Source organism: Enhydra lutris, unplaced genomic scaffold, assembly GCF_002288905.1.
Source record: "Enhydra lutris kenyoni isolate GAN:26980312 unplaced genomic scaffold, ASM228890v2 scaffoldscaffold3, whole genome shotgun sequence".
In the NCBI taxonomy this organism is placed as follows: domain Eukaryota; kingdom Metazoa; phylum Chordata; class Mammalia; order Carnivora; family Mustelidae; genus Enhydra; species Enhydra lutris.
In genome coordinates, this window is record NW_019154087.1 from 46,061,178 (window position 1) to 46,085,738 (window position 24,561).

General features: G+C 37.9%; 1 protein-coding gene across 1 annotated transcript in view; it reads right to left on the reverse strand.

The window, feature by feature from the left end:
* Positions 1–24,561, reverse strand: part of LOC111157779 (dachsous cadherin-related 2) — a 264,672-nt gene that overhangs the window by 75,581 nt on the left and 164,530 nt on the right. Inside the window, exons 4-10 of the mRNA XM_022519410.1 lie at positions 23,967–24,203; positions 21,429–22,445; positions 18,445–18,632; positions 17,030–17,129; positions 12,904–13,061; positions 10,015–10,858; positions 7,654–7,893 (exon numbers count right to left, since the gene is read on the reverse strand). Of these exons, the coding sequence (XP_022375118.1) occupies positions 7,654–7,893; positions 10,015–10,858; positions 12,904–13,061; positions 17,030–17,129; positions 18,445–18,632; positions 21,429–22,445; positions 23,967–24,203 (2,784 nt within the window). The remainder of the gene's footprint in view (positions 1–7,653; positions 7,894–10,014; positions 10,859–12,903; positions 13,062–17,029; positions 17,130–18,444; positions 18,633–21,428; positions 22,446–23,966; positions 24,204–24,561) is intronic.

Sequence of the window (24,561 nt, forward strand, 5' to 3'; positions counted from 1 at the left end):
CCTTGCATGCAGTGCTGAGTTCTCTGACCATGGAAAATGGAATCCCAGTAACAGATAACTGGCATTGATATCATAATCAATTAAGTTATCACCTGTGCTTGATTGTGAGGGAGTCACTCTCAAAGGACTCAAGTTCCATAGAGGATCAAATGACTCTGTCCGTAGGGGAGTAAAAAGGATTGTGATGGGAGATGGCTGTTTCTGTATGAAACTTGCAGAAAGAAAACTGTAAGCTAGAGCTGAAGCTTGCAGGTCAGTCATAGTTAAAAACCAGAAAGATTTTATATGAGCCTGAAAATTAATTTTCCTGAAGATAAGACCCAAGCCGAGTGGCAGATACAACAAGTAACATCTAGCAAGGAGATGTTTATTCACATGAAGACCCATAACTAGACTCATCCCAACATTCTGCAGCTAACTATGTACAAATCTGCCTCTCCTTCTGAAGAATGGCAGGATTTTTCTAAGTTTTATTGGAACAAACCCAGGGAATCTGTGTGGAAGCCATTTCTAAGGATGTGAGGCCCAGGAAAATAAAACAGAACTTTGGTTTAGGCTGGAATTATTGGTGTCCTGTGCCTAGCAGAGATTCTGAATTGAATGTGTTAACTCATAGCTATGTCTCACAACAGTTTCTTTGATGGCCTCATTCAACAGTGGCCTATCCTTACTGAGGTTGAGATGCTAAATCTCTTGTATACTGTCTCAGAAGAATAGAAAGGTTTAAAGAACCAGAAATGTTAGGACAAGTTTACCTCATGTATGACATGCCCACCACCCTACCCCCATGACAGTTCCCAAGAGTTCAGAGGAATCTCTTTTTAAAGACCCTGGGGAAAACATTGGTCAGAGGGACCCCAGCATTTTTAAAAGTCCTCTGCGAGCTGGCCCCTGGAGGCTGTGAATGATGGTGCTACTGATCCTGGAGATACCTTTTGAGACCAAACACTCTATACCAACTTCAAGTGATTTGATTTTACCCAGCAGAAACAACAGAGTACATCTTTAGGTAAACTCTTATTATTGGCCATCATCTACTCAGCAGAGATACTGCTCATCTTGGCATCCAATAGAACATCATATTGATCCACCATTTTGATGACTTCGTAATTAGATCTAATATGCAGAAAGTGGCAAGTAACTTAGATGTCTTAATTAGATGTATGTAGTAGACCAGCTGCTGGCAAATTACAGCCCACTATCCAAATCCAGCACACCCCCACTTGTTTAAAATTTTACTGAAACACACACACACATGTTTCTTTATGTATTATCTATTGCTACTATCTTGATACAAAGTCAGAATTGAGCAACGGAAATTGTGTGGGCTGCAAAGCCCAAAATATTCACTATCTTGTCATTTACAGAGAAACATTTGCAGAGCCAGAGTCAAGGGTGGGGGAGTGATAGCCGTTGAGGATAGAGAGGAAAGCTAGAGTCACTTCATAATGTGCCTGGCTGTTAAGCAAAAGAAAATAAAACTTCATCATCAAAACCATGAGGAATTAATAAAGAATTCTGACCCTGGGAGTATTATTTTCAGATTTACTTTTTAGGAAGATCATTTTTCATGAATTCCTCAACTGTACGAAGCTCACACAACTCAAAAAGTTTTAAGGCAAAAACAGGATCATGCCTGACTGAATGAACGAAGGATTAAATAAATGAATGTATTCTGAAGAGTGAAGGCAAATTGAAGCAGTTCCAGTTTCTCAGATCACAGAATCAAAAATATTTACTGAGCTCCTACATCTTAGCTTGCACTGACTTAGGGACCTGGGATAACAGTGAATAAACATATCCTGAACCCCTGAGAAGTTCACCATCCAAAAGGCAGGCAGACAGGCAAAACAATGAGACAATTACAATACTCAGTATTAAATGGAGTATGACTAAATCAGTTAATTGACTAAATCAATTAATAGTGACTGTGGGTGAGTGAAATTGTAAGTGGCTCTTCTTTCTATTTTTCATGCTGACTATTTCATTAATTCTAAGACACATTATCCCCCACATTTTAACATTTCTGAAACTAGATGTATTTTAGATGCTGTTTTAGAGTCAATGAAACAGATGAAATAGCATCATGGTGTCATTTCTCCCTTGCTTCAAGTGGAGGCTGTTGTGCGCAGTTGTGACCCCAGCACAGGATGTTTTCCGGGAAATTGGATCTGGAGTGAATTCAAAATAAACCCAGGTAGAGAACACAACTGCCCCTTGAACAACATGATCTGAAGTGCACAAGTCCACTTAACATGTGGACTCCTTTCAATAAATATGGTGTGGCAATGTAAATTATTTTCTCTTCCTTCCAATTTTCTTAAAACAATTTTCTTTTCTCTAGCTTGCTTTATTGTAAGAATACAGTATAGAGGGGTAGTTGGACGGCCCAGTCGGTTAAGTGTCTGATTCTTGGTTTCAGCTCAGGTCATGATCTCGTGGTGGTGAGATCAAGATATTTTGCCCCCCACTTCTGCACTCAGCAGAGAGTCTGCTTGAGATTCTCTCCCTCCCCATCTCCCCCACTCATTCTCTCTCTCTCTCTTTCTGTATCTAAAAGAGAGAGAGAGAGAGAGAATACAATATGTAATACATACAACATACAAAATATGTTTTCTTTGACTGCTTATGTTATCCTTAAGTCTTCTGGACAACTGTAGGCTATCACTGGTTAAATTTGGGGGGGGGAGTCAAAAGTTAAATGTGGATTTTTGACTGGAAGAGGGCAATTGGCACCCCTGAACCCCAGGTTGTTCAACTATACATTTTTTCTTTATCAATAGGCAATAAGATCTCATTGTAGAATTTGATATTTTTGCAGGGCATTGTGCTGTTGAATTATTCTGTACTCACCACTATTGAGGAAACACACCAGTAGGGACTGAGTCATCTTCCCTGGTGAGGCACCCTTTTTCTTGGGACTGGTGGGGAGGGGAGTGCACCCCGGGGGCAAATCTTTTCTCACTAACAATAGAACTCTTGTTGGTGGTACCAAAAGCTGCAGCAGTTTTAATACTTTGGTTAAAACCTGGTAGTTGTTTTTCCCTTTTAATACATGAAAAAACTCCTGTTAGAACTAGTGTGAGTCATACATCATAAAACATGCAGCGTTCGAAGTCCCATGGGTTTGAATGCCAAACAACACTGTAGGCTTACGATTTTAAAAACTGCACTGTAGAATGCCAGAAAACATATGTTCAACTTTCTAATATTAAGTAATGCTATCATAGTTTTTAAAAATACAGAACTATAAAGTAAACCACTCCTAAGTTCCAGTGAGATGCCAGTTACGTTAAAATCTTGATGATGACATTTAATTCTTGTGCGTAATTCTTTTTCGTTGTTTTAACCCAACAAGCAGATATAAAAAACAAAAACAACAGCAGCAAAAGATTGAGAGAAAATGGATTCAAAAGCACTTGCCTGGGGGTATAGCTCAGTGGTAGAGCATTTGACTGCAAAAGCACTTTCTTAATAGTTCTGGCCTCATTAAAAAATCAGGGTTAACAGTAAACCCAAACTGTCTCCACAATGTGTAGAGGTGCATGAGACTCTTGAAGATGCTGGTGGTTATTTCAAACATCCATAAATGCAAAGCCAGCAAAACAATAATTTTGCATCTAAACTCTCCTTCAGGCAAACCATAACCTCTAGAATACTGAACTCTTCAATTCAATTTAACTAACAGGTTGCAGACTGGTCACTCGAAAAGAAAATAACACTGTCACTAGGTGCACCTTGACCGTGAAAATTGGAATGTATATTTACAGTAATCATCTTTATTTGATATATGCAAATATTTGAGAGAAATGCTTTTCTCGCTCTTCAGACATTAAAACAAGAGATTTCTCAGGAGTGTCCCTGATAACAAAATTTATAAGATAAAGTAAGGTCAAGGGGAGGAAGCATTTTACAAAGTTTAATAATTGCTAATGAGTACCTACTGCACTGATCCACATCAGGGGCAGGTTCAACCTGTGTCTATGAACTTGGAGAAGTAGTTTCTGCATTGCCCAGAGCTTTGTATCGCTCAATTTACACCAGAGAGTGCTCTAAGAGAACTTCATTGAACTACTGTGAAACACAAAGCTGATATATATTCTCCATTGTCTCTATCACCCTTAAAACTATCCTGCCAGAAATGTGCTATCTAAATTCTGCAAGTACAAGCTGGGAGGAGCAATTGTTACCACACTGCAGTCATGTGTCTTTGAGCATAGTGAGAAAAATTTTGTGATCATACTGCCCCATTCTGGCCAAAAGAGAGAAATTAGGTTAGTCTTTGAAAAGAAAATTTTTGTAGCATCATATACAAATTTATGTTAAAATGCATTTCATTAGAAGATGATGTTTTCCAAAAGGGCAAAGCATCTAAAATAGTATATACGGTAGTATAAAAGCTCAAGGAAATCTATCACCCCTTAGATGAACAACTTAGGAAGAAAATTTACTGCTAATACTATTATTTCCATGGACACATCTATTACAATTCTTGTAAAGAAAAATTATACTGATTATGTAATGCTACTTGCTATACACGAATGTGAATTTTAAAAGATTGGCTTATTCATGGGTTGGAAGAATTAATACTGCTAATATGTCTATAGTAGCCAAAGAAATCCACAGATTCTGTGCTATCCCTATCAAAAGTCCAATGGTAAATTTCATAGAACTAGAACAAATAATTCTAAAGTTCATATGGAATCACAAAAGATCCCAAATAGCTAAAGCCATCTTGAGAAAGAATGAAACTGAAGGTATTATGCCCCTTGATTTCAAACTATACTACAAAGCTCTAGTTATCAAAACAGCATGGTACCAGGATAAAAACAGAGGCACAGATCAATGGAACAGAATTGAGAGCCCCAAAATAAACCTGCACATATATAGACAATTAATTAATGAAAAAGAAGCTAAGAACAGTTTCTTCAATAAATGGTGTGGAGAAAAATGGTCAGTAGCATGCAGAAGAATGAAACTGAACCACTATCTTACAGCATACATAAAAATCAGCTCAAAAGGAATTAAGTATTTGAATGTAAAACCTGAAACTATAACATTCCTAGAAGAAAACACAGGTGGTAAGCTTGTGACATTGGTCCTAGTGATGCTTTTGTGAATCAGACTCCAAAGTCAAGGGAAATAAAAGCAAAAATAAACAAATGGGAATATATCAAACTAAAAAGCTTCTGCATATCAAAGGAAACCGTCATTAAAGAAAAACCCTCCCAAATAGGAGAAGACATTTGCAAATTATGTATTTGATAGAGGTTAATATCAAAGATATATAAAGAACTCATACAGGGTGCCTTGGTGACACAGTCTGTTAAGTGCCTGACTCTTGGTTTTGGCTCAGGTCCGGGTCTCAGGGTCATGAAATCGAGCCCTGTGTCAGGCTCCCTGCTCAGCAAAGATCTGCTCAAGATTCTCTCTCTCTCTCTTTCCCTCAGCTCCCCCCTGTTTGTGCTCTCTCCTCTCAAAAAAATAAATAAATCTTTAAAAAAAATCTCATACCACTCAACAACAAAAAACAACTTGATTTTTTTTAAAAGAGAGAGAATCTAAATAAACATTTTTCCAAAGAAAACATACAGATGCTAACAGGCACATGAAAAGGTGTTCAACATCACTAATAAGTCAGGAAATCTAAACCAAAACCCCAATGATATGTCACCTCACATCCACTAGAATGGCTATTATCAAAAAGACAAAAAATAACAGGTGTCGAAGAGAATGTGGAAAGAAGAAAACCGTCATGCACTGTTGGTGAGAACTCAAACTGGTGCAGTCACCGTGGAAAACAGTATGGAGGTTCCTCAAAAACTTAAAAACAGGACTATCAGAAGATCTAGCTATACTAATCTTGGGTATTTATCCAAAGATAATGAAAATACTAATTCAAAAAGACATACGTGCCCCTATGTTCACTGCAGCATTATTTACAATAATCAAGATATGTACACAACCTAAATGTCCATCAGTGGACGGAGGGATAAAGATGTGGAATGTGAAGTGGAATATTACTCAGCCATAAGAAAGAAGAAATCTTGCCATTTGCAACAACGTGGATGGACCTTGAAGATACTGTGCTAAGTGAAGTAAGTCAGAAGGAGAAAGACAGATACCATATGATTCAGTCATATATGGAATCCGAAAACAAAACAAAACAAACCAACAAAAGCATAACAAAGAGAAACTCATAGACACAGAGAATAGGGGATAGGGGGATGTGTGAAAGAGGAAAACAAGGTCAAATGTAGAGTGACAGATGGTAACTAGATTTGGGGGGTAACCACTTTGTAAGGTATACAGATGTCAGATTATAATGTATACCTGAAGCCCACACAATAAAAAGAATTATATACATGAGGTAAAAAAAAAAAACTGTCTTATTGAACTATTTGTATTAACTCAGATGGGAAAATGGACATAAGCTCTAAATGGCAAATATGGTAATTTTCAGAATTATTTTGTTTAAAATACAAACAATATTATTATTAAAGTTACTGAACCTTAAATACCAAAAAAGTCACAGTGATATTAAAAAGGAACTCTAAGACATTTATAAATTCCCCGCTATAGTGATTATTCACTTCAAAGTTATTTGTCTGGACATGGTGGCTGACTTTAATAAGAGTAATAATAGTAATGACAGAAGTTGACCTTTATTGACCATTTATTGTGCTGGTCATGGGTCTTAGCTCTTTACACATAATAATTCATTCATTCTCTTAATATAACTAGAAATTAGGACCTATCATTATCCCTGTTTTCCAGATAAACAAACGGAGGAAGAAAGAGAATTAGCTACTTGCTCAAAGTTACACAGCTGAAGTAAAGGGTAGTTCCAGGATTCACACCCAGGCAATCTGGTGCTAGCATCCTCTCTCTTCCATTGTGCTGCATAGAGAGGAAACACAGATCCATCCATTTACCTGTTTGTATGTGGTGTATCTAACCATTACATTCTGGAAAAAAATACCTTGTCTATACTGCAGTTTATTATCAAGATCAAACAAAAACATGTTAATTCAGTATTAGCACTCTACTATAAATAATAATATAAATCAATAGAAACAAATGCCATATAAAAGCACACATTATCAAGGGGTGGCTAAGTTGGTTGGTTGAGGCATTGGACTCTGCGCTCAATGGAGAGTCTGCTTGAGATTCTCCCTCTCTCCCTCTACCTCTGCCCCTCCCCCCCAACTATACACACTCTCTCTTTCTGTCTCTGAAATAAACAAATAGATAAAAAAAAGAACACATTACCTTTACGTGTGTATGTGTTTTTATGTGTACACTAATTAGAGAGGTATTAGAAGTTTGAAATAACTAGCAATTGTCTTCATTTTCCTGAGCCATAACTACTTTCAAGTATGTGAATTTTTGTTTTTAGCATTAATTATCAAGTTTCCCTATTTTTTTTCAAAGATTTTATTTATTTATTTGACAGAGAGAGATCACAAGTAGACGGAGAGGCAGGCAGAGAGAGAGAGAGAGAGAGAGAGAGGGAAGCAGGCTCCCTGCTGAGCAGAGAGCCCGATGCGGGACTCGATCCCAGGACCCTGAGATCATGATCTGAGCCGAAGGCAGCGGCTTAACCCACTGAGCCGCCCAGGCGCCCCTCAAGTTTCCCTATTTTTAAATTACCTGAGTCTTTGTCCATAGCTTCAACCCTTATGACAAACTGCCCTGGATTTTGGTTTTCTTTAACTGAAGCTTCATATAGGTTCTGCTGAAACACGGGTGCCTCATCATTCACATCAAGAACAGTGATTGTCAAAGTCTGGGATGAAGAAAGTGCTGGTGTGCCATCATCGAGGGCCAGAAGGGTCAGAATGTGCTGAGGCTTTATTTCATAATCCAAAGGACAGGTGGTTGTTAGTAAACCTGATTTGAAAGAGGAAAAGAACAATATATAATAAACATTTTCTAGAGAAGTTGTGCTTACTCTCCCTTTGTCTAACTTACTTAACCTGCTAAAGGTCCAGAAGCTTTCTTTGCTAAAGAATAAATTTTATGAAACCAACATGACGTTTATATATTTTCAAGAATAAAAAGGTAACTTTCAGTCAAAAGAGTCATTCTGGTTTAAATTATAAGGATGAATGAGAATTCAGAAATTATCATATACCTTTACCTATGGAGATGATTACATCTAAATTATTTTTCTACTTTCATTTAAAAAAAATCCAGCATAGGGGGACCTGGGTGGCTCAGTCGGTAATGCCTGCAACTCCTGATCTCAGGGTCCTGAGCTCAAGCCCCATACTGGGCATGGAGCCTACTTAAAAAACAAAAGAAAAGTACACAAACCAAAAATCTAGGTTGTAACAGTAAGTGCTTCCATGTCATGACACTTCATATCATTTACAAAAAGGAGAGTATGGCTACATTCCTTAAGATAAAGAGTTATAGTCTCTTTATACTGTCTCAGTCAACTATCTTTTTTTTTTTCTAACAAAAAAATAGGAAGACTGACTGAGGAAATAAACTTCACAAATAGAATATGTCTCCATCCTACTGCCATTTAAGCATATAACTCATCTAAACAGTTTCATAGTTAAAGTATTACACATATGTAGCTCTCACATGATTCCAATCATCATATTTTTTTTTCCTTTGAAGACTGCTGTTTGCTTCTCTAACATATACTCCTCCTATGAGAACTTACCTTCAAATAATTAAAGAAGCTTGCAGATTCAGATTTTATAAGGTAGTTTTTCAATCAGTACTGATCCCTCTGCACTTCAGAGCCAAAGTCAGTGCAAAACTCACTGTGTTTTAAGAAATGTGAGCTTCACGAAGAAAAATAGCCTGTCTCCTCTGAATGCATTCAGCCATGATCATTTATGTCTTTGAAAAATATCTCAACTGAAACAGCCAGTACAGTTAAGAGTCATGATAACTATATTACTGAAGCACGATTCTAATTTTATCCATTCACTTTAACGATCTGAAATAGACTTTCCTTAGCCATGTTGGAAAACATTTTAAGTATCTTTGAAGCAGGTCCTTGGAGACCCCAGCTCTCACAGAAATCAGCAGCTGGGTCTGGACTATCTCTCTGTCAGTTGGGCTTTTAGCTGGTGGTCATGCATGCCTCAGAATGGAACCATATGTACAGGATTTAATAAATATTTTGATGAAATTTTCCAACCATATATAGCCAGCCTAGAATCATGACTTCCAAATCCTATACATTCAGCCCCATTCCAAATAATGTTCTTAATGAACAGTTGGGCCAAATGGCACACATCTGAGATGTTTTTTCTAAGACTTATGCAAAATGACTTTGTATTTTAGAGAATGAGGTGGTAGTCCATGTCTTCGATATCTCCTGAAAATCAGGTTGAGGGGGGTTCATTTCCAATTACATAAGAATGAGACTGCATACGTGTAGCCTTCCATCAAACTGCATAAAACTTTTCGTAGATGTTATCTGGCAACATGGCAATAGCAAGACAAGTGAAGTGACAGTGAGTGACATTGCTACAGAGTGTATGGTGAATAAATGTTTCTGCCAAGAATAAAATGTTACGGCTAATGTGGGAAGTAAAGGTGTTCATGCCCAAATCAATCCAACCATTTAAAAATACAGTATTTCCAACTACTAACAAATGGATATTTGTATGATCTCAAAGGTAAGTTTCCGTTCTAAAGTCTTTGGATAATGCTGATGATTACACGTGCTGTGCCTTGATTCACTTTGGTGCCATCTCCTACCCTGTGAAGAGCTACAGCGCAAAGCAGTAAAGTTTGCTAGCATATATTCATCCCATGAAATGTGAGCTGCCAACAAAGCATCATCAATATTAACAAATAGGTCAGTTACAGGCGGCTGTCTGAGTACAACCCCTGGGCCTTTCATTTACACGAGCTAAACAGTAAACCAAGTCACATTTCCTTAAAGCTTAGACACCTCAAGAACCGTCATTCTAACAGAGGAAAATGAAGCAGACAAATGTGAGGCAGTGATCAGAGACTGTAACTGACGATGACAGACGGTACCTGATGACTCGTCCAGCGCAAATGCCGTGTTTTCATTTCCTGAGAGGATGCTGTATGTTACTCTTCCATTCCGTCCTTCATCTGGATCTTGAGCACTTATGTGGTGCACCAAGGAGCCCACCGCGGCATCCTCTTTGATGTGGGCCATGGGGAAAGACATAAAAGTGGGGCTGTGGTCATTTACATCCAAAATCATGACCTTTGCCATCAGGGATCGCACTCGCCGGTCTGTCACGTTCACAGCCTGGTCCGACGCAGTGACAGTCAGGGTGACAGCTGGAACCCTTTCTCTGTCGAGGGGGGATGCGGTGACTAATGTGCCGAATGAGGGGTGGATGAGAAAGAGACTCATCCCAGGGTGGTGGCATTCAATGAAGTATTGAATTCTACTGTTCAAAAAGCTGCCATCCCCATCTTTGGCATTGAAGACATGCACCAGAGTCCCTATAGGGACATTCTCTTCGACACTTATCATAATGAGCTCTCCTTGGAAAGATGGGGAATGGTCGTTCTGATCCTCCACATCAATATTCAGGAAGACCGTGCTATTCAGGGGAGGGCTTTTGCTATTGTCTTGAGTAACCACCCTGAAAAGGTAATGAGATGTCATTTCATAATCAAGTTTTTTAGAAAGGAACAAGTCTCCTGTCGAGCTGTCGATTTCAAAGTGACCATCCTTGTCATCCTCAGCAATACTGAAATGTATCTTTCCATTATGATGTTGTTGAAGGTGATCAGGTGACTTGAACAAGCTCATTATTTTTGCAGGCTTCAAGTTTTCGGGTAAAACTAAGTGTCTAATATTCTGAGAAATGAGAGCTCTCCCTTGAGATAGTGGTATCACCTGAAATAAAAAGGAAAAGGAGTTGTTGATTTAGGGTCCTTTTTAAGAGTTGAATCAATAGACATGATAACATTACTTTGAAGCTAATTCCTTCCATTTGTATGATACACATATGTTAATTGGTGAGAAAATGTCTTTTTCTATTGTATAATTCCAGTATATCTCTGAAGATTGAAAATTTCATAATATCTAGGAGATAAGAAAATACAGAACTTTCTACTTCCCTGTTTGTTCTAATGCGTGAAATGGGGTTTGGTGAGACCATGCTATAGTTAAACTGAACTGTAGCTTTGTGATTCTTCAATGAGAATGTGGGATAGATAGTTCCTCGAATTACTCTAAATCCTAGAGACCAATATATCCATAATGACAACATCTGTGCACATTTATGTATCATGTGTCTTTGTTTATCTGAAACCAGAGATGTGGAAATATTAAGATATAGAATTTTCTCCGAACCCACACATCCTCAATCAGTAAAGAATATAATTTGGAAACATATATTATGGAAACATAATAGGGATATATATTTTTGATTATTATACATATCTGTATTAATATTAGTGATTATCACATGCATGAACAAAGAAATCTAGCTATGCACAATCATCTCATTTTTGACTGGTGAGTGTGAATTTCTCCTACAATGAAGACTTCCCACAAGTTGTTTGCTCATTATGATTAAAGCAAAGCCTTTAAATATGGTTCTCAAGTGACTTCTCTAAATTTAAAAATAATGACAGAGAACTACATGATATATTATTGACCCTTGTTTACATACAAGTTTCTCCCACAAATTTACCAGGTCCTTGTGATTAGGAAAAAGTAAAAGACAATACACTTTTTTGTTCTTCATAAGCAAAGCAACATAAATGTCTATGTAGTGATAAAAGTAAAATATCTTGTCAGGAACTGTACAAAGTTAAAATTAAAAGTTACTGGGATCTAATCATTTCTCAGGTGATAATGAAAAGACACACATAAATCTGCAATGTTCTCTAAATTAAATTAAATTTAAATTTAATAATAAAATTAATATATAATATAATATTTAATAATAAAAATAAAATTTAATTAGTTTAAATTTAAATTGAAATGTTCTCTAAAATTGGCATTCATGTATTTAAGCTATCTTCATTGTACACATTTACATAAAAAGCTAACAAAAACCTTCTGAACATCTTTTCACACTATATGTTGATGACGGAACATTACCTGGATATTTTTTAATTCAATTAGCCAACATACAATACATCATTAGTCTCACATGTAGAATTCAGTCATTCGTCAGTTGCATATAACACCCAGTGCTATTCACATCCTGTGCCCTCCTTAATGCCCATCACCCAATTACCCCATGCCCCTCCTCCTCTCCTCCAACAACCCTCAGTTTGTTTCCTACAGTTAAGAGTCAGTCTCTCATGGTTTGTCTCCCTCTCTGATTTTTTCCCATTCAGTTTTCCCTCCCTTCCCCTATTATCCTCTGCACTGTTTCTTATATTGCACATATGAGTGAAACCATATGACAATTGTCTTTCTCTGACTGACTTATTTTGCTCAGCATAATTACCCCTCCAGTTCCAGCTATGTTGATGTAAATGGTAAGATTTCACCAAATGAGTAACATTTCAGTGTGTGTATGTGTATGTTTGTGTCTGTGTGTGTGTATACCACATCTTCTTTATCCATTCATCTGCTGATGGATATCTAGGCTCTTTCCATAGTTTGGCTATTGTGGACATTGTTGCTATAAAAATTCGGGTGCACATGCCCCTTCGGATCACTACATTTGTATCTTTAGGGTAAATACCCAGAAGTACGATTCCTGGGTCATCTGGTAGCTCTATTTTTAACCTTTTGAGGAACCTCCATACCATTTTCCAGTGTAGGAGGGTTCCCCTTTCTCTGATTCCTCGCCAGCATCTATTGTTTCCTAATGTGTTAATTTTAGCCATTCTCACTGGTGTGAGGTGGTATCTCACTGTGGTTTTGATTTGTATTTCCCTGATGCTGAGTGATGTTGAGCATTTCTTTCAGAACATTACCTGGATATTAATGATGGCCTGGCCTTGAAGAGGAGGCTGTCCCTGGTCACTGGCAGTTATGGTCATCCTATAGGAAGGTCTGTAGGTATACGAAAGGATTGTGGTTGTTCTTATTTCACCACTGTTGGCATCAATCTTGAAGTGATCAGAACTGTCTTCTATACACACACACAGAAATTAAGAAATTGATGTTAACTGACAATGCAGAAAGCAGAATTAGTGAATCTATATACATCTGTGATAATTTCGAAGATTTGTTTGTTTTAGGCTCTGAGAGTATATGAACATAAAATAATCCTAAAATATAGACAGGAAACATAATCAATTTTTGACTGTTTTATTATGGAAATTTTCAAACATATGTAAAAGTAGACAGGATGATATACTGAGCTCTGCACAAAGATGACATTGACCTTATATTGAGATTGTGTTGAGATGATTATGCCTGTCATCTGACATCAATAATTATTAACTCATGACCAATCTTTCTTCCCTACTCAAATATTCCCCTTTACCATCCTCCTTGGAAGCAAATCCCTGAAATCCTATCATTTCTTCTGGATATATTTCAACATGAATCTCTACTTATTGATAACCCAAGAGAACAGTTCATTATAGGAAAGTCAGGATAAATACTTGATGCCAAGCTTTTATTTAACAATGTTCAAAATAATGGAGTGGTTCTCTAACATCCTCCTCCTGGGCTCCAACTATGATAATTAAAGGTTTGCTTATCTCTGTTTTAAGAATCATTAAGCGTGAATTTAAACACATTAGCAGGGTTTCAATCTATTGCCATTATTTTTCTTCTCTATGTTGAAATTGTCCCATATTTGAACATCAGGATTCTTTTAAAGTTGATTCCTGAACTTTTCTAATATGATCCTAGAAGTCTTCAGTAAGCCCCTTGTATCTGGTATAACAAAATGGCACAGACTCATCTTGTAAAGATTTCCTGTCCATGACCTGGAGTCAGCTATTTCTTCAAGGACTCCTGGTTCCTTCTGGTGGAACATGGTATCGGGAGGTTATATTCTGAACCTGAGGGGGTGCTTCCAGGCCAGTTATTGTTTCTGGCCTTTCTCAGTGCACACACTAACGAATGTCATAAGTTCATACTGGTACCTCTATTTTTTTTTAAGATTTTATTATTTTTTTGATGGAGAGCGTGAGTGAGCAAACACAACCATGGGAAGCGGCAGACAGGACAAGAGGGAGAAGCAGGCTTCCCCATGAGCAAGGGAGCCTGAGGTGGGCTCGATCCCAGGACACCGGGATCATGACCTGAGCTGAAGGCAGACGATTAACCAACTGAGCCACTCAGGCATCTCCATACTGGTACTTCTAATCAAATTGATTATGTGGGTTTTTTGTTAAATAACAGACTTAGGTTCTTTAATAAAATTTAAACTCTTCAAACAATCCAAAAAACTCTTGACAAAGCCTGGAGTTAGTTAGTGGCTCTCTTTCATTCTTTTGTTCCATTTTGATGAGTCATTATCACAGAACAGACACTTTACCAGTCATAGGAAATATAAAGACAAATAAAAAAGAACTCCTGCCCTTAAGAAAGTTAGAGGATAGAGCAAGAGATTATGTAAATCTATTAGTTGTGATTTCTACGCTTTGAGCCATTTATTTATTCTTACATGAATACCGTATGAAATTTCTTAATTTTTATTTATTTTTTAAGGATTTATTTACTTACTTATTTGAGAGAGAGAGAGAGAGAGAGTGGAGCAAGGGGCAGAGGCAGAGGGAGAAGCAGACTCCCCACTGAGCAGAGAGCCCCATGTGGGGCACGATCCCAAGACCCTGGGATCATGACCTGAGCTGAAGGCAGACGCTTAATGAACTGAGCCACCCAGGCGCCCCTACTGAAGTTTTCATAAGTGTTATACATGTCTTTTTTTGTATTATATTTATTTTTATTTCTTTTCCCTTCTCTTTCTCTCTTTTATTTTTTTAAGAGAGAGAGCACGAGTGGTGAGGGTTAGGGGCAGAGAGAGAATCCCAGACTCCACACACAGCGCTAAACTTGGGTGGGGCTCAATCTCACGACTCTGAGATCATGACCTGAACTGAAATTAAGAGTCTGAAGCTTAACTGTCTGAGTCAACCAGGCATCCTACATTATATTTATTTTTATCTTTCTATTTTTTCTTATATTTTGTAGTTGCTCCTATTTAGCAATTGGATGAAGTAAAAGCAAAGGTATGACTAACAATATACACCATTATTTTTTTATATTGCTACACCTCAAGTATCATTTTCAAAGCTAATTTTGAGAAAATCAATATTTCAAATATTTGGAAATAGATGATGAACACCCATGAAAACATTTCCAAATTACTCAATTCCCAGAATGTCTTCAAAAGTTTTAAATAAATAACATAGTATAAGTACAGCAGAGGATCTGGGTATACCCCCAAATCTCATTCCCCTCCTTATTCTCTGTAACTAGCCCCTTTTCTAATGTGGTGGTTTATCTTTCTAGTCCATATATCTGTGAATAATATATACCCTGGTTTTATTTTCTTCTAGGAAATTCCTTCAGGATTATATCTCAATATAATAATTTCTGTCTGTGTTTGCATGTGTATGTGTGTGTGCAGGCTCATTATCACTGAATATGTTGCCTTTCAGATCTCGTACTTTCCCAAGCATGAACATGATAGGCCTTTTCATATCTTTCTTGTTTAAGGTCTTCCACGAATAATTTGTAATTTCCTACATAAAGTTCTTGAATGTCTTTTTTTTGAAATTCTCCTCCTTATGCTCCTAACAGTATGGTCCTTATTTGGTCCTGATAATGTGAAAGGCTCTCTGTAGGAAAGATACGACAATGTTACAAATACAAATTGTCTACTGCCCCTTACTCCTATCCCAGAGGAGCCCTTCAAGTGAAGGGACAAAAAACTTAAACTTCATTACTTCACAGTAAATCTGCCCCAACACCCTATGGTTTTTCTCTGTTATGGTGAGTGAGATTTTTGAAAATCTGCTTCGGTTTTTAAATGCTAGTGATTTTTATGGGGGGTTCCTGTGTGGTTCAGTCTGTTAAGTGACAGACTATTGGTTTCAGCTCAGGTCGTGATCTCTGGGTCCTGAGATCCAGCCCTCTGTCAGGTTTGGCAGTTGGCAGGGAGTCTGCTTGAGATTCTCTCTCTCTGCTCTCCCTCTGCCTCCCCCCATAACAACTCTCTCTGTCAAATAAATAAATAAATCCTTTAAAAAATAAATAAAATGTTAGTGATTTTAAAAAAGAATTTCTTTCTTTCTTGAGAGAAAGAGAAAGCATTAGTAACAAGAAATAACATGTCACATTTCATGACAAACATGAAAAAGCAACAAATATATTTAAAAATAGTGTAAAATGTAATGCCAACTAAAGCTAATCACCAGAACAAATCTGAGGTCTGTGCATTCTAAAAGAAAAACATAAACATGAGCCTCTCTCAGTGAAGTTCCAACATACACACAGATACATGTACCGTCACATTTTCTAAGTATGATTTACTCTGACCTTAAGAATATTAAGTCTTCTGGGACACTTGGGTGGCTCAGTGGGTTAATCCTCTGCCTTCAGCTCAGGTCATGATCTCAGGGTCCTGGGATCCAGCCCCATGTCGGGCTGCCTGCTCAGTACAATGTCTGCTTCTCCCTCTCCCTCTGCCTTCCCCCCAACTCATGCTCTCTCACTCCTTCTCTCTCTCTCTCTCAAATAAATAAAATCTTTTTAAAAAAAAAAAGAATATTTAGTCTTCATAGGGATTCATAGATGTTTGGCATTCATTATCATATTTCTTTATACTTAATACCAATTTTGATTCACTACTACTTTACTTTCAATAAAAGTTGATTTGTATTTCAGATTATTGAACATTATCCATTTAATGTGTATGGTTGGTTGGTTTCTATTTAGGACACAGAAAAACTACTACGATTTTACACTAAACTCTTACATTTTTTTTAAATAAGGTGATTCTAGATAATCACAAATGTATTTTGTTTGTACCTGGTGTTATTTTCAACATTAATCATTTTCCCAGAAGATAGTAGAGAGTTGGTAGACAAAAGAAGAAATTTTAAAACCTCCTAATCCTTTAAGAAGGGCGACTTTTACCTGAAGATACTGAATATACAACGTCTGCATTGTTTCCTTCGTCGAAATCCTTTGCAAACACAGTTGTAACCAACATATTTACTGGCTGACCTTCAAGAACCTGTCATTAAAACAAACGTCTTAAAAATTGGTCAGTGAAATTTTAGAAAGAAATATGAACCTTTAAGTGAAAGAACACATTGCTACTAAGCACTTTTAAAACTATGTTAAGACCCACCTGTAACCCAAATGTCTGTCATATAAAAGTTATAAAAATGCAAATCCATGAAAAGAAACAATACTATGAATCTGAACAAATTTGGACAAATTCAATTTGAACAAATTATCTGCAGCATTTGAACTAATCTTGAGAAAAAAATCAAATTGACTAAATAATCATAGATTTTGGATATATTTTAAGAATTTCTAGCATCTTCTCATGTTTTAAAAGGTCGAAAATATGCTAAAGATAAATATAAGTCTTTATTTCAGGAAACACACCTGATACAGGTAACGTACCTCAGTAGTTAACAGGAACTTTCATGGAATATTGAAATGTACATGGGGAGTTGAACTCCCAAGTATAGAGTCCTGCTACCCTACCATGGGATCTTTTAATGATATAAGTGAAAATCAAAATGATACTCTAAAAATGCCTTGGTAGGATTTTCTTTAAATACAGCTTTGGAAGATAGTTTAAAGTTATGAGCTGTCTCAGTACCTTTTTTGAGTTGTTCAATATGCATATCTGAGCACAATTTGAATGTCCAATTCAGTTGGAGCAAGAGCTGCCAAACTTTATACTCATATAACCCATCCATTAAAAAAGTATAAATACCTCCAAGATAAGTTTATTAATTATGTACGTGAACAAATATTCTAATTTATTATGTATACTATAAAACATAGAAAACATGGAAATGAAAAAGAGAAAATCATATAAATATAATTAGAAATTTCAGCAGGCGCTACCAAAGATCAAATTTTATAGTCTCTGGTTGCACATATTTCTACTTTAGAGCTACAGGTGTTCCCCTATAATTAACTCACCAGCTTAGAGGCGTGTTCCAGTTGCCCATAAGGACCTCTGCACCAAGAGATGCATGCAAATTACTGGGAAAACAATCCACGTCTGAGCATTACTGATAGTGGGGCACCATTATGTTTGTGTACAAAGGAAAAACCACATTATTATACAATTGGATGCGTGATCCCAAATTGCACATATAACCATTTTATTTATTCTTTAATTTGTGGAGTCCTTTTTTTTTTTTTTTTTTTTTGACATGTACACAATTTTTAGATCTTCTGGAGACGTATGCATTGCCACACGGAGACTCATTTGATAAATTCACACTTTTTACCACAAGATGGTGCTCCAAACAAACGACTAAGATTATTACAAAATCACTGCAAGTCTACTTCACTCCACAAACCTTGACGTGCAGTTCCTCTCCAGGGAGACACTGTGGGAAATATGGCCTGTTATCGTTGATATCAGTCACTGAGACATAAACCACCATGGTGGCGTTCCGTGGCGGGGAGCCATGATCGGTCACTAGGACAGTCACCTGGTGGTGCACCTGAAGCTCGTGATCCAATGCCACCCAACTGATAAATTCACCTAAGGAGCACAGAGAACAAGAGGCTGTTACTGGGTACTAGAATGACCCCATCCCAGCTCATTCACAAAAAGGAAAACGAGGCATAAAACTCAGAGTAAATGCATCATTTCTAAGTTAATGTACATTAGCAGTGTGGCTCTACTGTTAAATTTTCTGAAGTTTCTCCTGAAAATGCCATCTCCAATTTGTCCTTCTTTGTATTTCAAGCTGTCTGCCATCCACCATCTGAACTAAAAAATGAATTCATAAAAGTAAATGATAAAATACCTCATGGGAACTTAGCAATAATTTAGAAGATTTAAAATTATAGCATATCCCTCTTCATATTGCCACACAGAATAATGGAAAGCACTTCAGCTCTGATATTGAAAGTTCAGGGTTTGGGTCCCAATTTCTCTACCTTAGACATGGAAGGACCTCTCCCTAGCATACCTCCTAGGGCTACCGGAAACAAATACAATTCTAAATTTTAAAGTCTTTTGTAAGCTGTGCATTATTACAAATATGACAGTTGTTACCATTACTTTAAAATAATGCCAAAATACCTTCCTGAAAATCAAATTCATTGTACAGACAATGGTTTAGTTTTTATGGAAATAGTTCTTTATGTTATGTCGCAAAACATATATGTCGCAATGGATAGTGACTTCCCACTATCCATAGTGACTTCCCACCATCCATTGCATTACCAATGGATAGTAACTCAATGTTTTGCAAGCCTTATTTTCCACGTTTTTCCTCACTGTTTTCTAGAAACTTCCATCATGGTTCAGCCATGGAGACTCAGCCATAAAATCATAGCTGCCTCTACTTGATGCCAAGGACCACTGGAGGCCACATGGTCTCTCCAGACAGCCTAGCTCCTGCTGCAGAGCTCCACCAGCCATTACTTCCCTCACTGTTTATGGAAATATCTATTTGTGAGAAAGTCAATATGAAGTAACTTCCAGCTAACATTACCATTTCTAAGATTGGTTTTGCCCTCTTCGTCCAAATGAAATGACAGTGTGTAGAACAAAACAACGAGTGAAATCAGAAGCCAAAGAAAGGAAAATTCATGTTTGGGTAAATTGCTAAATTGTTGAGCTGAAATGTGCTATTTACTATGTCCATCTACTTACAAACTACATTTATATAAATGTTTATGAGAAGTGTGATCTGTAACAAAAATCACATATCCAACAACTGCATTTTTAAAGCTCCAAACTGTACTTCTCCTCTAAAAACCCTAAATCCTGAATGGCAAGCAGATTTTTACCTGATGAACCAACTCTGATTGGCAAGCCACAGTTAGAAAGTCAGTGAAGAAAAGACTGTGACGCTCAGCCTGGACCTGGGCACAGGGGACGCTGCCGCAGGCTTCCAGGGGAGCTAGTCCCAGACACCATGCCAACTGCTGAGCATCAGGATGTAGAAATGTGGAAGACAGGCAGGCCTGCCATGCTCTGAAGGGTGCCCTCGACCCCTGTGTGGTAACCCTGTACCCAGCCCTGGAGAATGGGAATTGTTTGTGAGAATGTAGTCTTGCAAGCCCCTTCACAGATTTAACTCTTTCCCCCTCAGAGCAAAACAGGGAGCATGTCAAGAATTATCTCTTCTATTCATGGTAAGGAAACTGAGCTTTGAGGTTAAGCTACTTGCTTCGAGCCATATAACAATTCTAGGAAAGGACATCTGGTCTTCTGAGGCTGGGTGCTGTACTAATTGTAGGAGAGAGAAAACCATGGGGAAACCAACTGTATACTTTAATTAATTAATTAATTTATTTATTTATTAAGTCCCAAGTGGAAATAGAAGACCTACAAAACTACCTAGCATCTGGAAGGCACAAGAAAGCAAATCATCTCGCACTGCTCTGCAGTTTGTGCCCTGCAGAGGGCTTCCCAGCCTGGGAGTGAATGGGAGCTGAACACTTTGCAGCCTTCCTGGCAATTCATATACCCTGGTGTAAAGCTCCATCTACTGGAGGAGGGGGAACCTGTTCTAATTCACACAGCAGGCCCTTTATGAGAAAAAAGGCTTGAAATTCATCAGCACTGGGTTCAAATTCCGTCCCACTATGGGGCAGGGGGTACCAATCACATTCTACAGGTCGTGGCCTCCTCTTATTTCCTTCCGGCTCCATAAACTGGGACATGTTCTTCGAGCTCTCTGAGTCTCAAGTTTCTCCAGCTATACAGTTGCCGTATGAACATATTTCATTTGGAGGTGGTTGCAGAATTAAATAAAATCCTTGTAAATTTCTGCACTATAAATTTTAAATACAATAGAATTTTAATATTTAAACTCATAATGAAGACTTGGAGAAAAAATTCAGTGGAAATATTTGCCTTTTTCCCTATGGTTCCCTTATCAGAATGAGAATGGGGATAGACATCAATAGAGTGATTTTGCAACTTTACCTAATGGATTTTTTTCTAGCTTTACATCAATGACATTTATAGTTTATAAAATATTATTTGTGTTTTTAAAAAAAATCTACAAGTAAAGTAGAATGGTCGGTGGGAAAATCAGACTCTGTGCAGGGATTTCTTCAGTCCATTTCTGATTGTAGCTCTAATTGAGAATAAGAACCATATATTGGCAATATGCAGGTGTGAGGCAAAAGAAGTGTGACCCATTACAGGTAAAATTCTATTCAATTTTGTCTTCCATTTTAAAATCACAATTCTCTAATTGAATAAGGTATCTACTAGAAACTAATTTTAACTGCATGTTTGTAATGTTATCACTAAAAGACTTGAGTTTAGTTCATTTCGACTTTAAAGGAGTAAGTGGAAGCTACAAAATGCTACCTGTTTTAGGATTCATCTTGAAGAATTTTCCATCAGACAAAAGGAAATATGACAGCTGTCCATTCTTTCCCGAGTCTCTGTCAATTGCTGTAATTTTGCCTATTACCCCTTGGGGAACAGGACTCTCCTCGACTTTCAAAAACAACACATCATGCAAGAAGGTAGGGGAATTGTCATTCTCATCCAGGACATGAACAATTACTGAAGTGCTCACATTTTGCGACAATCTGTCCACCGGGATCCAGGCAAACACTCTAAAATTATATGTCTGTGTGGATTCATAATCAAGCTGTCGCCGCAAATAAATCCAACCCGTGTCAGGGCGGATGCCGAACACAGAGGAGTCCGTGCTGGGCTCCAGCGCGTACCGGAGGCGCGACGTTGTGCTCTGTGGGCCAAGTGGGAAAGCCTGTATTTGCAGGATCTGGGTCATCAGTGAGAGAGACTCGCTGACTTCCACTTGGTAGACCAAGTTTTCAAACGTCAAGGATGGGCTTTGCTCCTGTTCTTCAATCACGACTGTCAGCACTAGCAGGGATGCCCGAGGAGGAACGCCCAAGTCCTGGGCCAGCAGAGTGAGCGTGCACTTCCGGGGCACGGGACTTCGCAGACTCTCATTGAGGTACACTGCCCCCAGTCCGGCGTCGATGGCAAAGATGCTCGGAGTCTGGCTTGCAATCGCGTATCTGATGAATCCGTTCTGCCCGCTGTCTTTGTCTTGTGCACGGGCGAGGTACAAGGCTGTGCCGGGCAACGTGGTCCGAGGTATTGTAACGGCATCAGAGGCTTTGGGAAATACCGGGTGGTTGTCATTGACATCAATCACAGTTATGTTGACCTCTGTACTGCTGTAGGCCGGGGAGCTGCCACGCTGAGCCTGTACTGTGAGCACAACCACAGGCTGTGTTTCATGATCCAGAGGCTTCTGGGTTCGAATGACGCCCAGCCATGGGTGAATAGAGAACTTTCTGTCCAGATCACCAGAGGAGATTCTGTAAAAAATTGGCTCTGAGGAATCTAAAAAAAAAAGAGTGGGAGGGAAAAGAAAAAAAACAAAACAGAAAGAAAAAGCAATCACCTTATACACTTACTGGAATGCACCTACGGGAAACGCTGAAAACTTAAAAGCATTAATATGTGCATACATATATATATGTGTGTGTCTATATATACATATATATTCCAGATATAGACTACATCCATGGAAAACACAATACAATGACATAACCTCCTCAGCTCTCCAAAATCTACTGAAAGGTGGACACCATGGTCAAGATGTATTAGCAGACAAAGGTAATGCCCAATGGATAGGGAGCAAGGCACAGATTTCACTATCTTCCTTTCAATCATTCTGCATTAAGTAAAAGGGAAAGATATTCAGAAAATAATTTGGATGCCTGTTTTACATATTTGGGGAAGCCGAGTTAAGGTTATGCTTGGCGCTTCTCAATGATATCTACCTATGAGTGGCAAATACCCCCCACAAAGTTTAAGAGAAGGAAAAGAGGACAGAGAAGAAGTGGACTGAGAGCAGAACAAGATCTTTGGACAAATAATTCATTTCTAGGAATCTACCCCACTGAGAAAAGTTCATAAATCATATATGAATATTTGCTTGAGTATTATTTGGACTACAAAAAATGGCTATAAATCATTCAAATTAATAGCAAAAGGAAAATGCTTCGAGAAATTATCTTTATATCTAAGTCAAAATACTATGCAAACTTTTTTTAACGAAACAGAATGATGTCCATTTACTTGGAAAACTGTCCTCAATATATAAAGTGGACGGTAAAGGAAAGTTTTAAAATAACAAATACAGCAGGATGTATTTTCTTTTTTTTTTTTTTTTAGTTTCTTTTTTAATTTAATTTAATTTTCTTTTTTTTCAGTGTTCCAAAATTCATTGTTTATGCACCTCACCCAGTGCTCCATGCAATACGTGCCCTCCTTAATACCCACCACCAGGCTCACCCATCCCCCCACCCTTTTCCCCTTTTCACAAAAAAAATTTTAAGGTGTGGGGTGCCTGGGTGGCTCAGTCAGATAAGTATCTGTCTTCAGCGCAGGTCATGATCCCAGGGTCCCGGGATCGAGTCCCATGTCAGGCTCCCTGCTCTGTGGGGAGTCTCTGCTTCTCCCTCTCCCTCTGTCCCACACCCTGCTCATTCTCTCTGTTTCTCTCTCTGTCTCAAATAAATACGTAAAATCTTAAAAAAAAAGAAGACTTAAAAATTTTTTAAATGTGTGGGTATGCACATTTGTGTGTTTGGAGGAGTAGGTTATAGATGTATACTTTCTACATTATAATCATTCTCTATTTTAAACTTTTCAAAAGTATCTATTACTTTTTTGATTAGGAAAAATTGTAGGATAGAAATAATGTTGAAAGAACAAAGAGTGAGCCACAGATCGTGTGGTCTCCATTCTTTCTGCATGGAGAAAGGAAAAGATTTAGTCACGATTACACAACTTAAGAAAAACACAGGAAGTGTTCCGATAATGGATTTTAACAAGGCACAAGACCTAAGTACTTACTCGAGGACTCTTTTGCTTTCACTGTTCCCACAGGACTGTCTTCAGGTACATTTTCATAAACTGAGAAAGTATACTTAGGCCTTTCAAATTCAGCGGGTGCCAGAGTTGTCTGAAGAATGTGTATAGTGATGTCAGCATTAATGACAGATGTGAGCCCACCACCATCACGAGCACAGACCATCAACAAAAGTGTAGTAGATTCCAAATGACTAAGAGTTGATGTTAAGTAAATAATTCCTGGGTAGGAGAGAAAAAGAATTGAAAAACAGAGAACATGCAGTAAACACTGAGGAGCAACTATCACCCTGGGTCTGCTAACCCCACTGTGAGGGTTAATTTTATGTCAGATTGACTGGGCCACAGGGTGCCCAAACATCTGGTCAAACATTATGCTGCATGTTTCTGTGATGGTGTTTTGGATGAGATTAATATTTAAACAGGTAGACTAATTCAAGCAGATTGTCCTCCCTGATGTGGATGGGCCTCCGTAAACCAGTTGAAGGCCTAAATACAACAGAAAGACTGATACTTCCCTGACAAATGGCAATTTCCCATGCCTGATACCCTTCAAAATGAGACATTAGTTTTTTTTTTC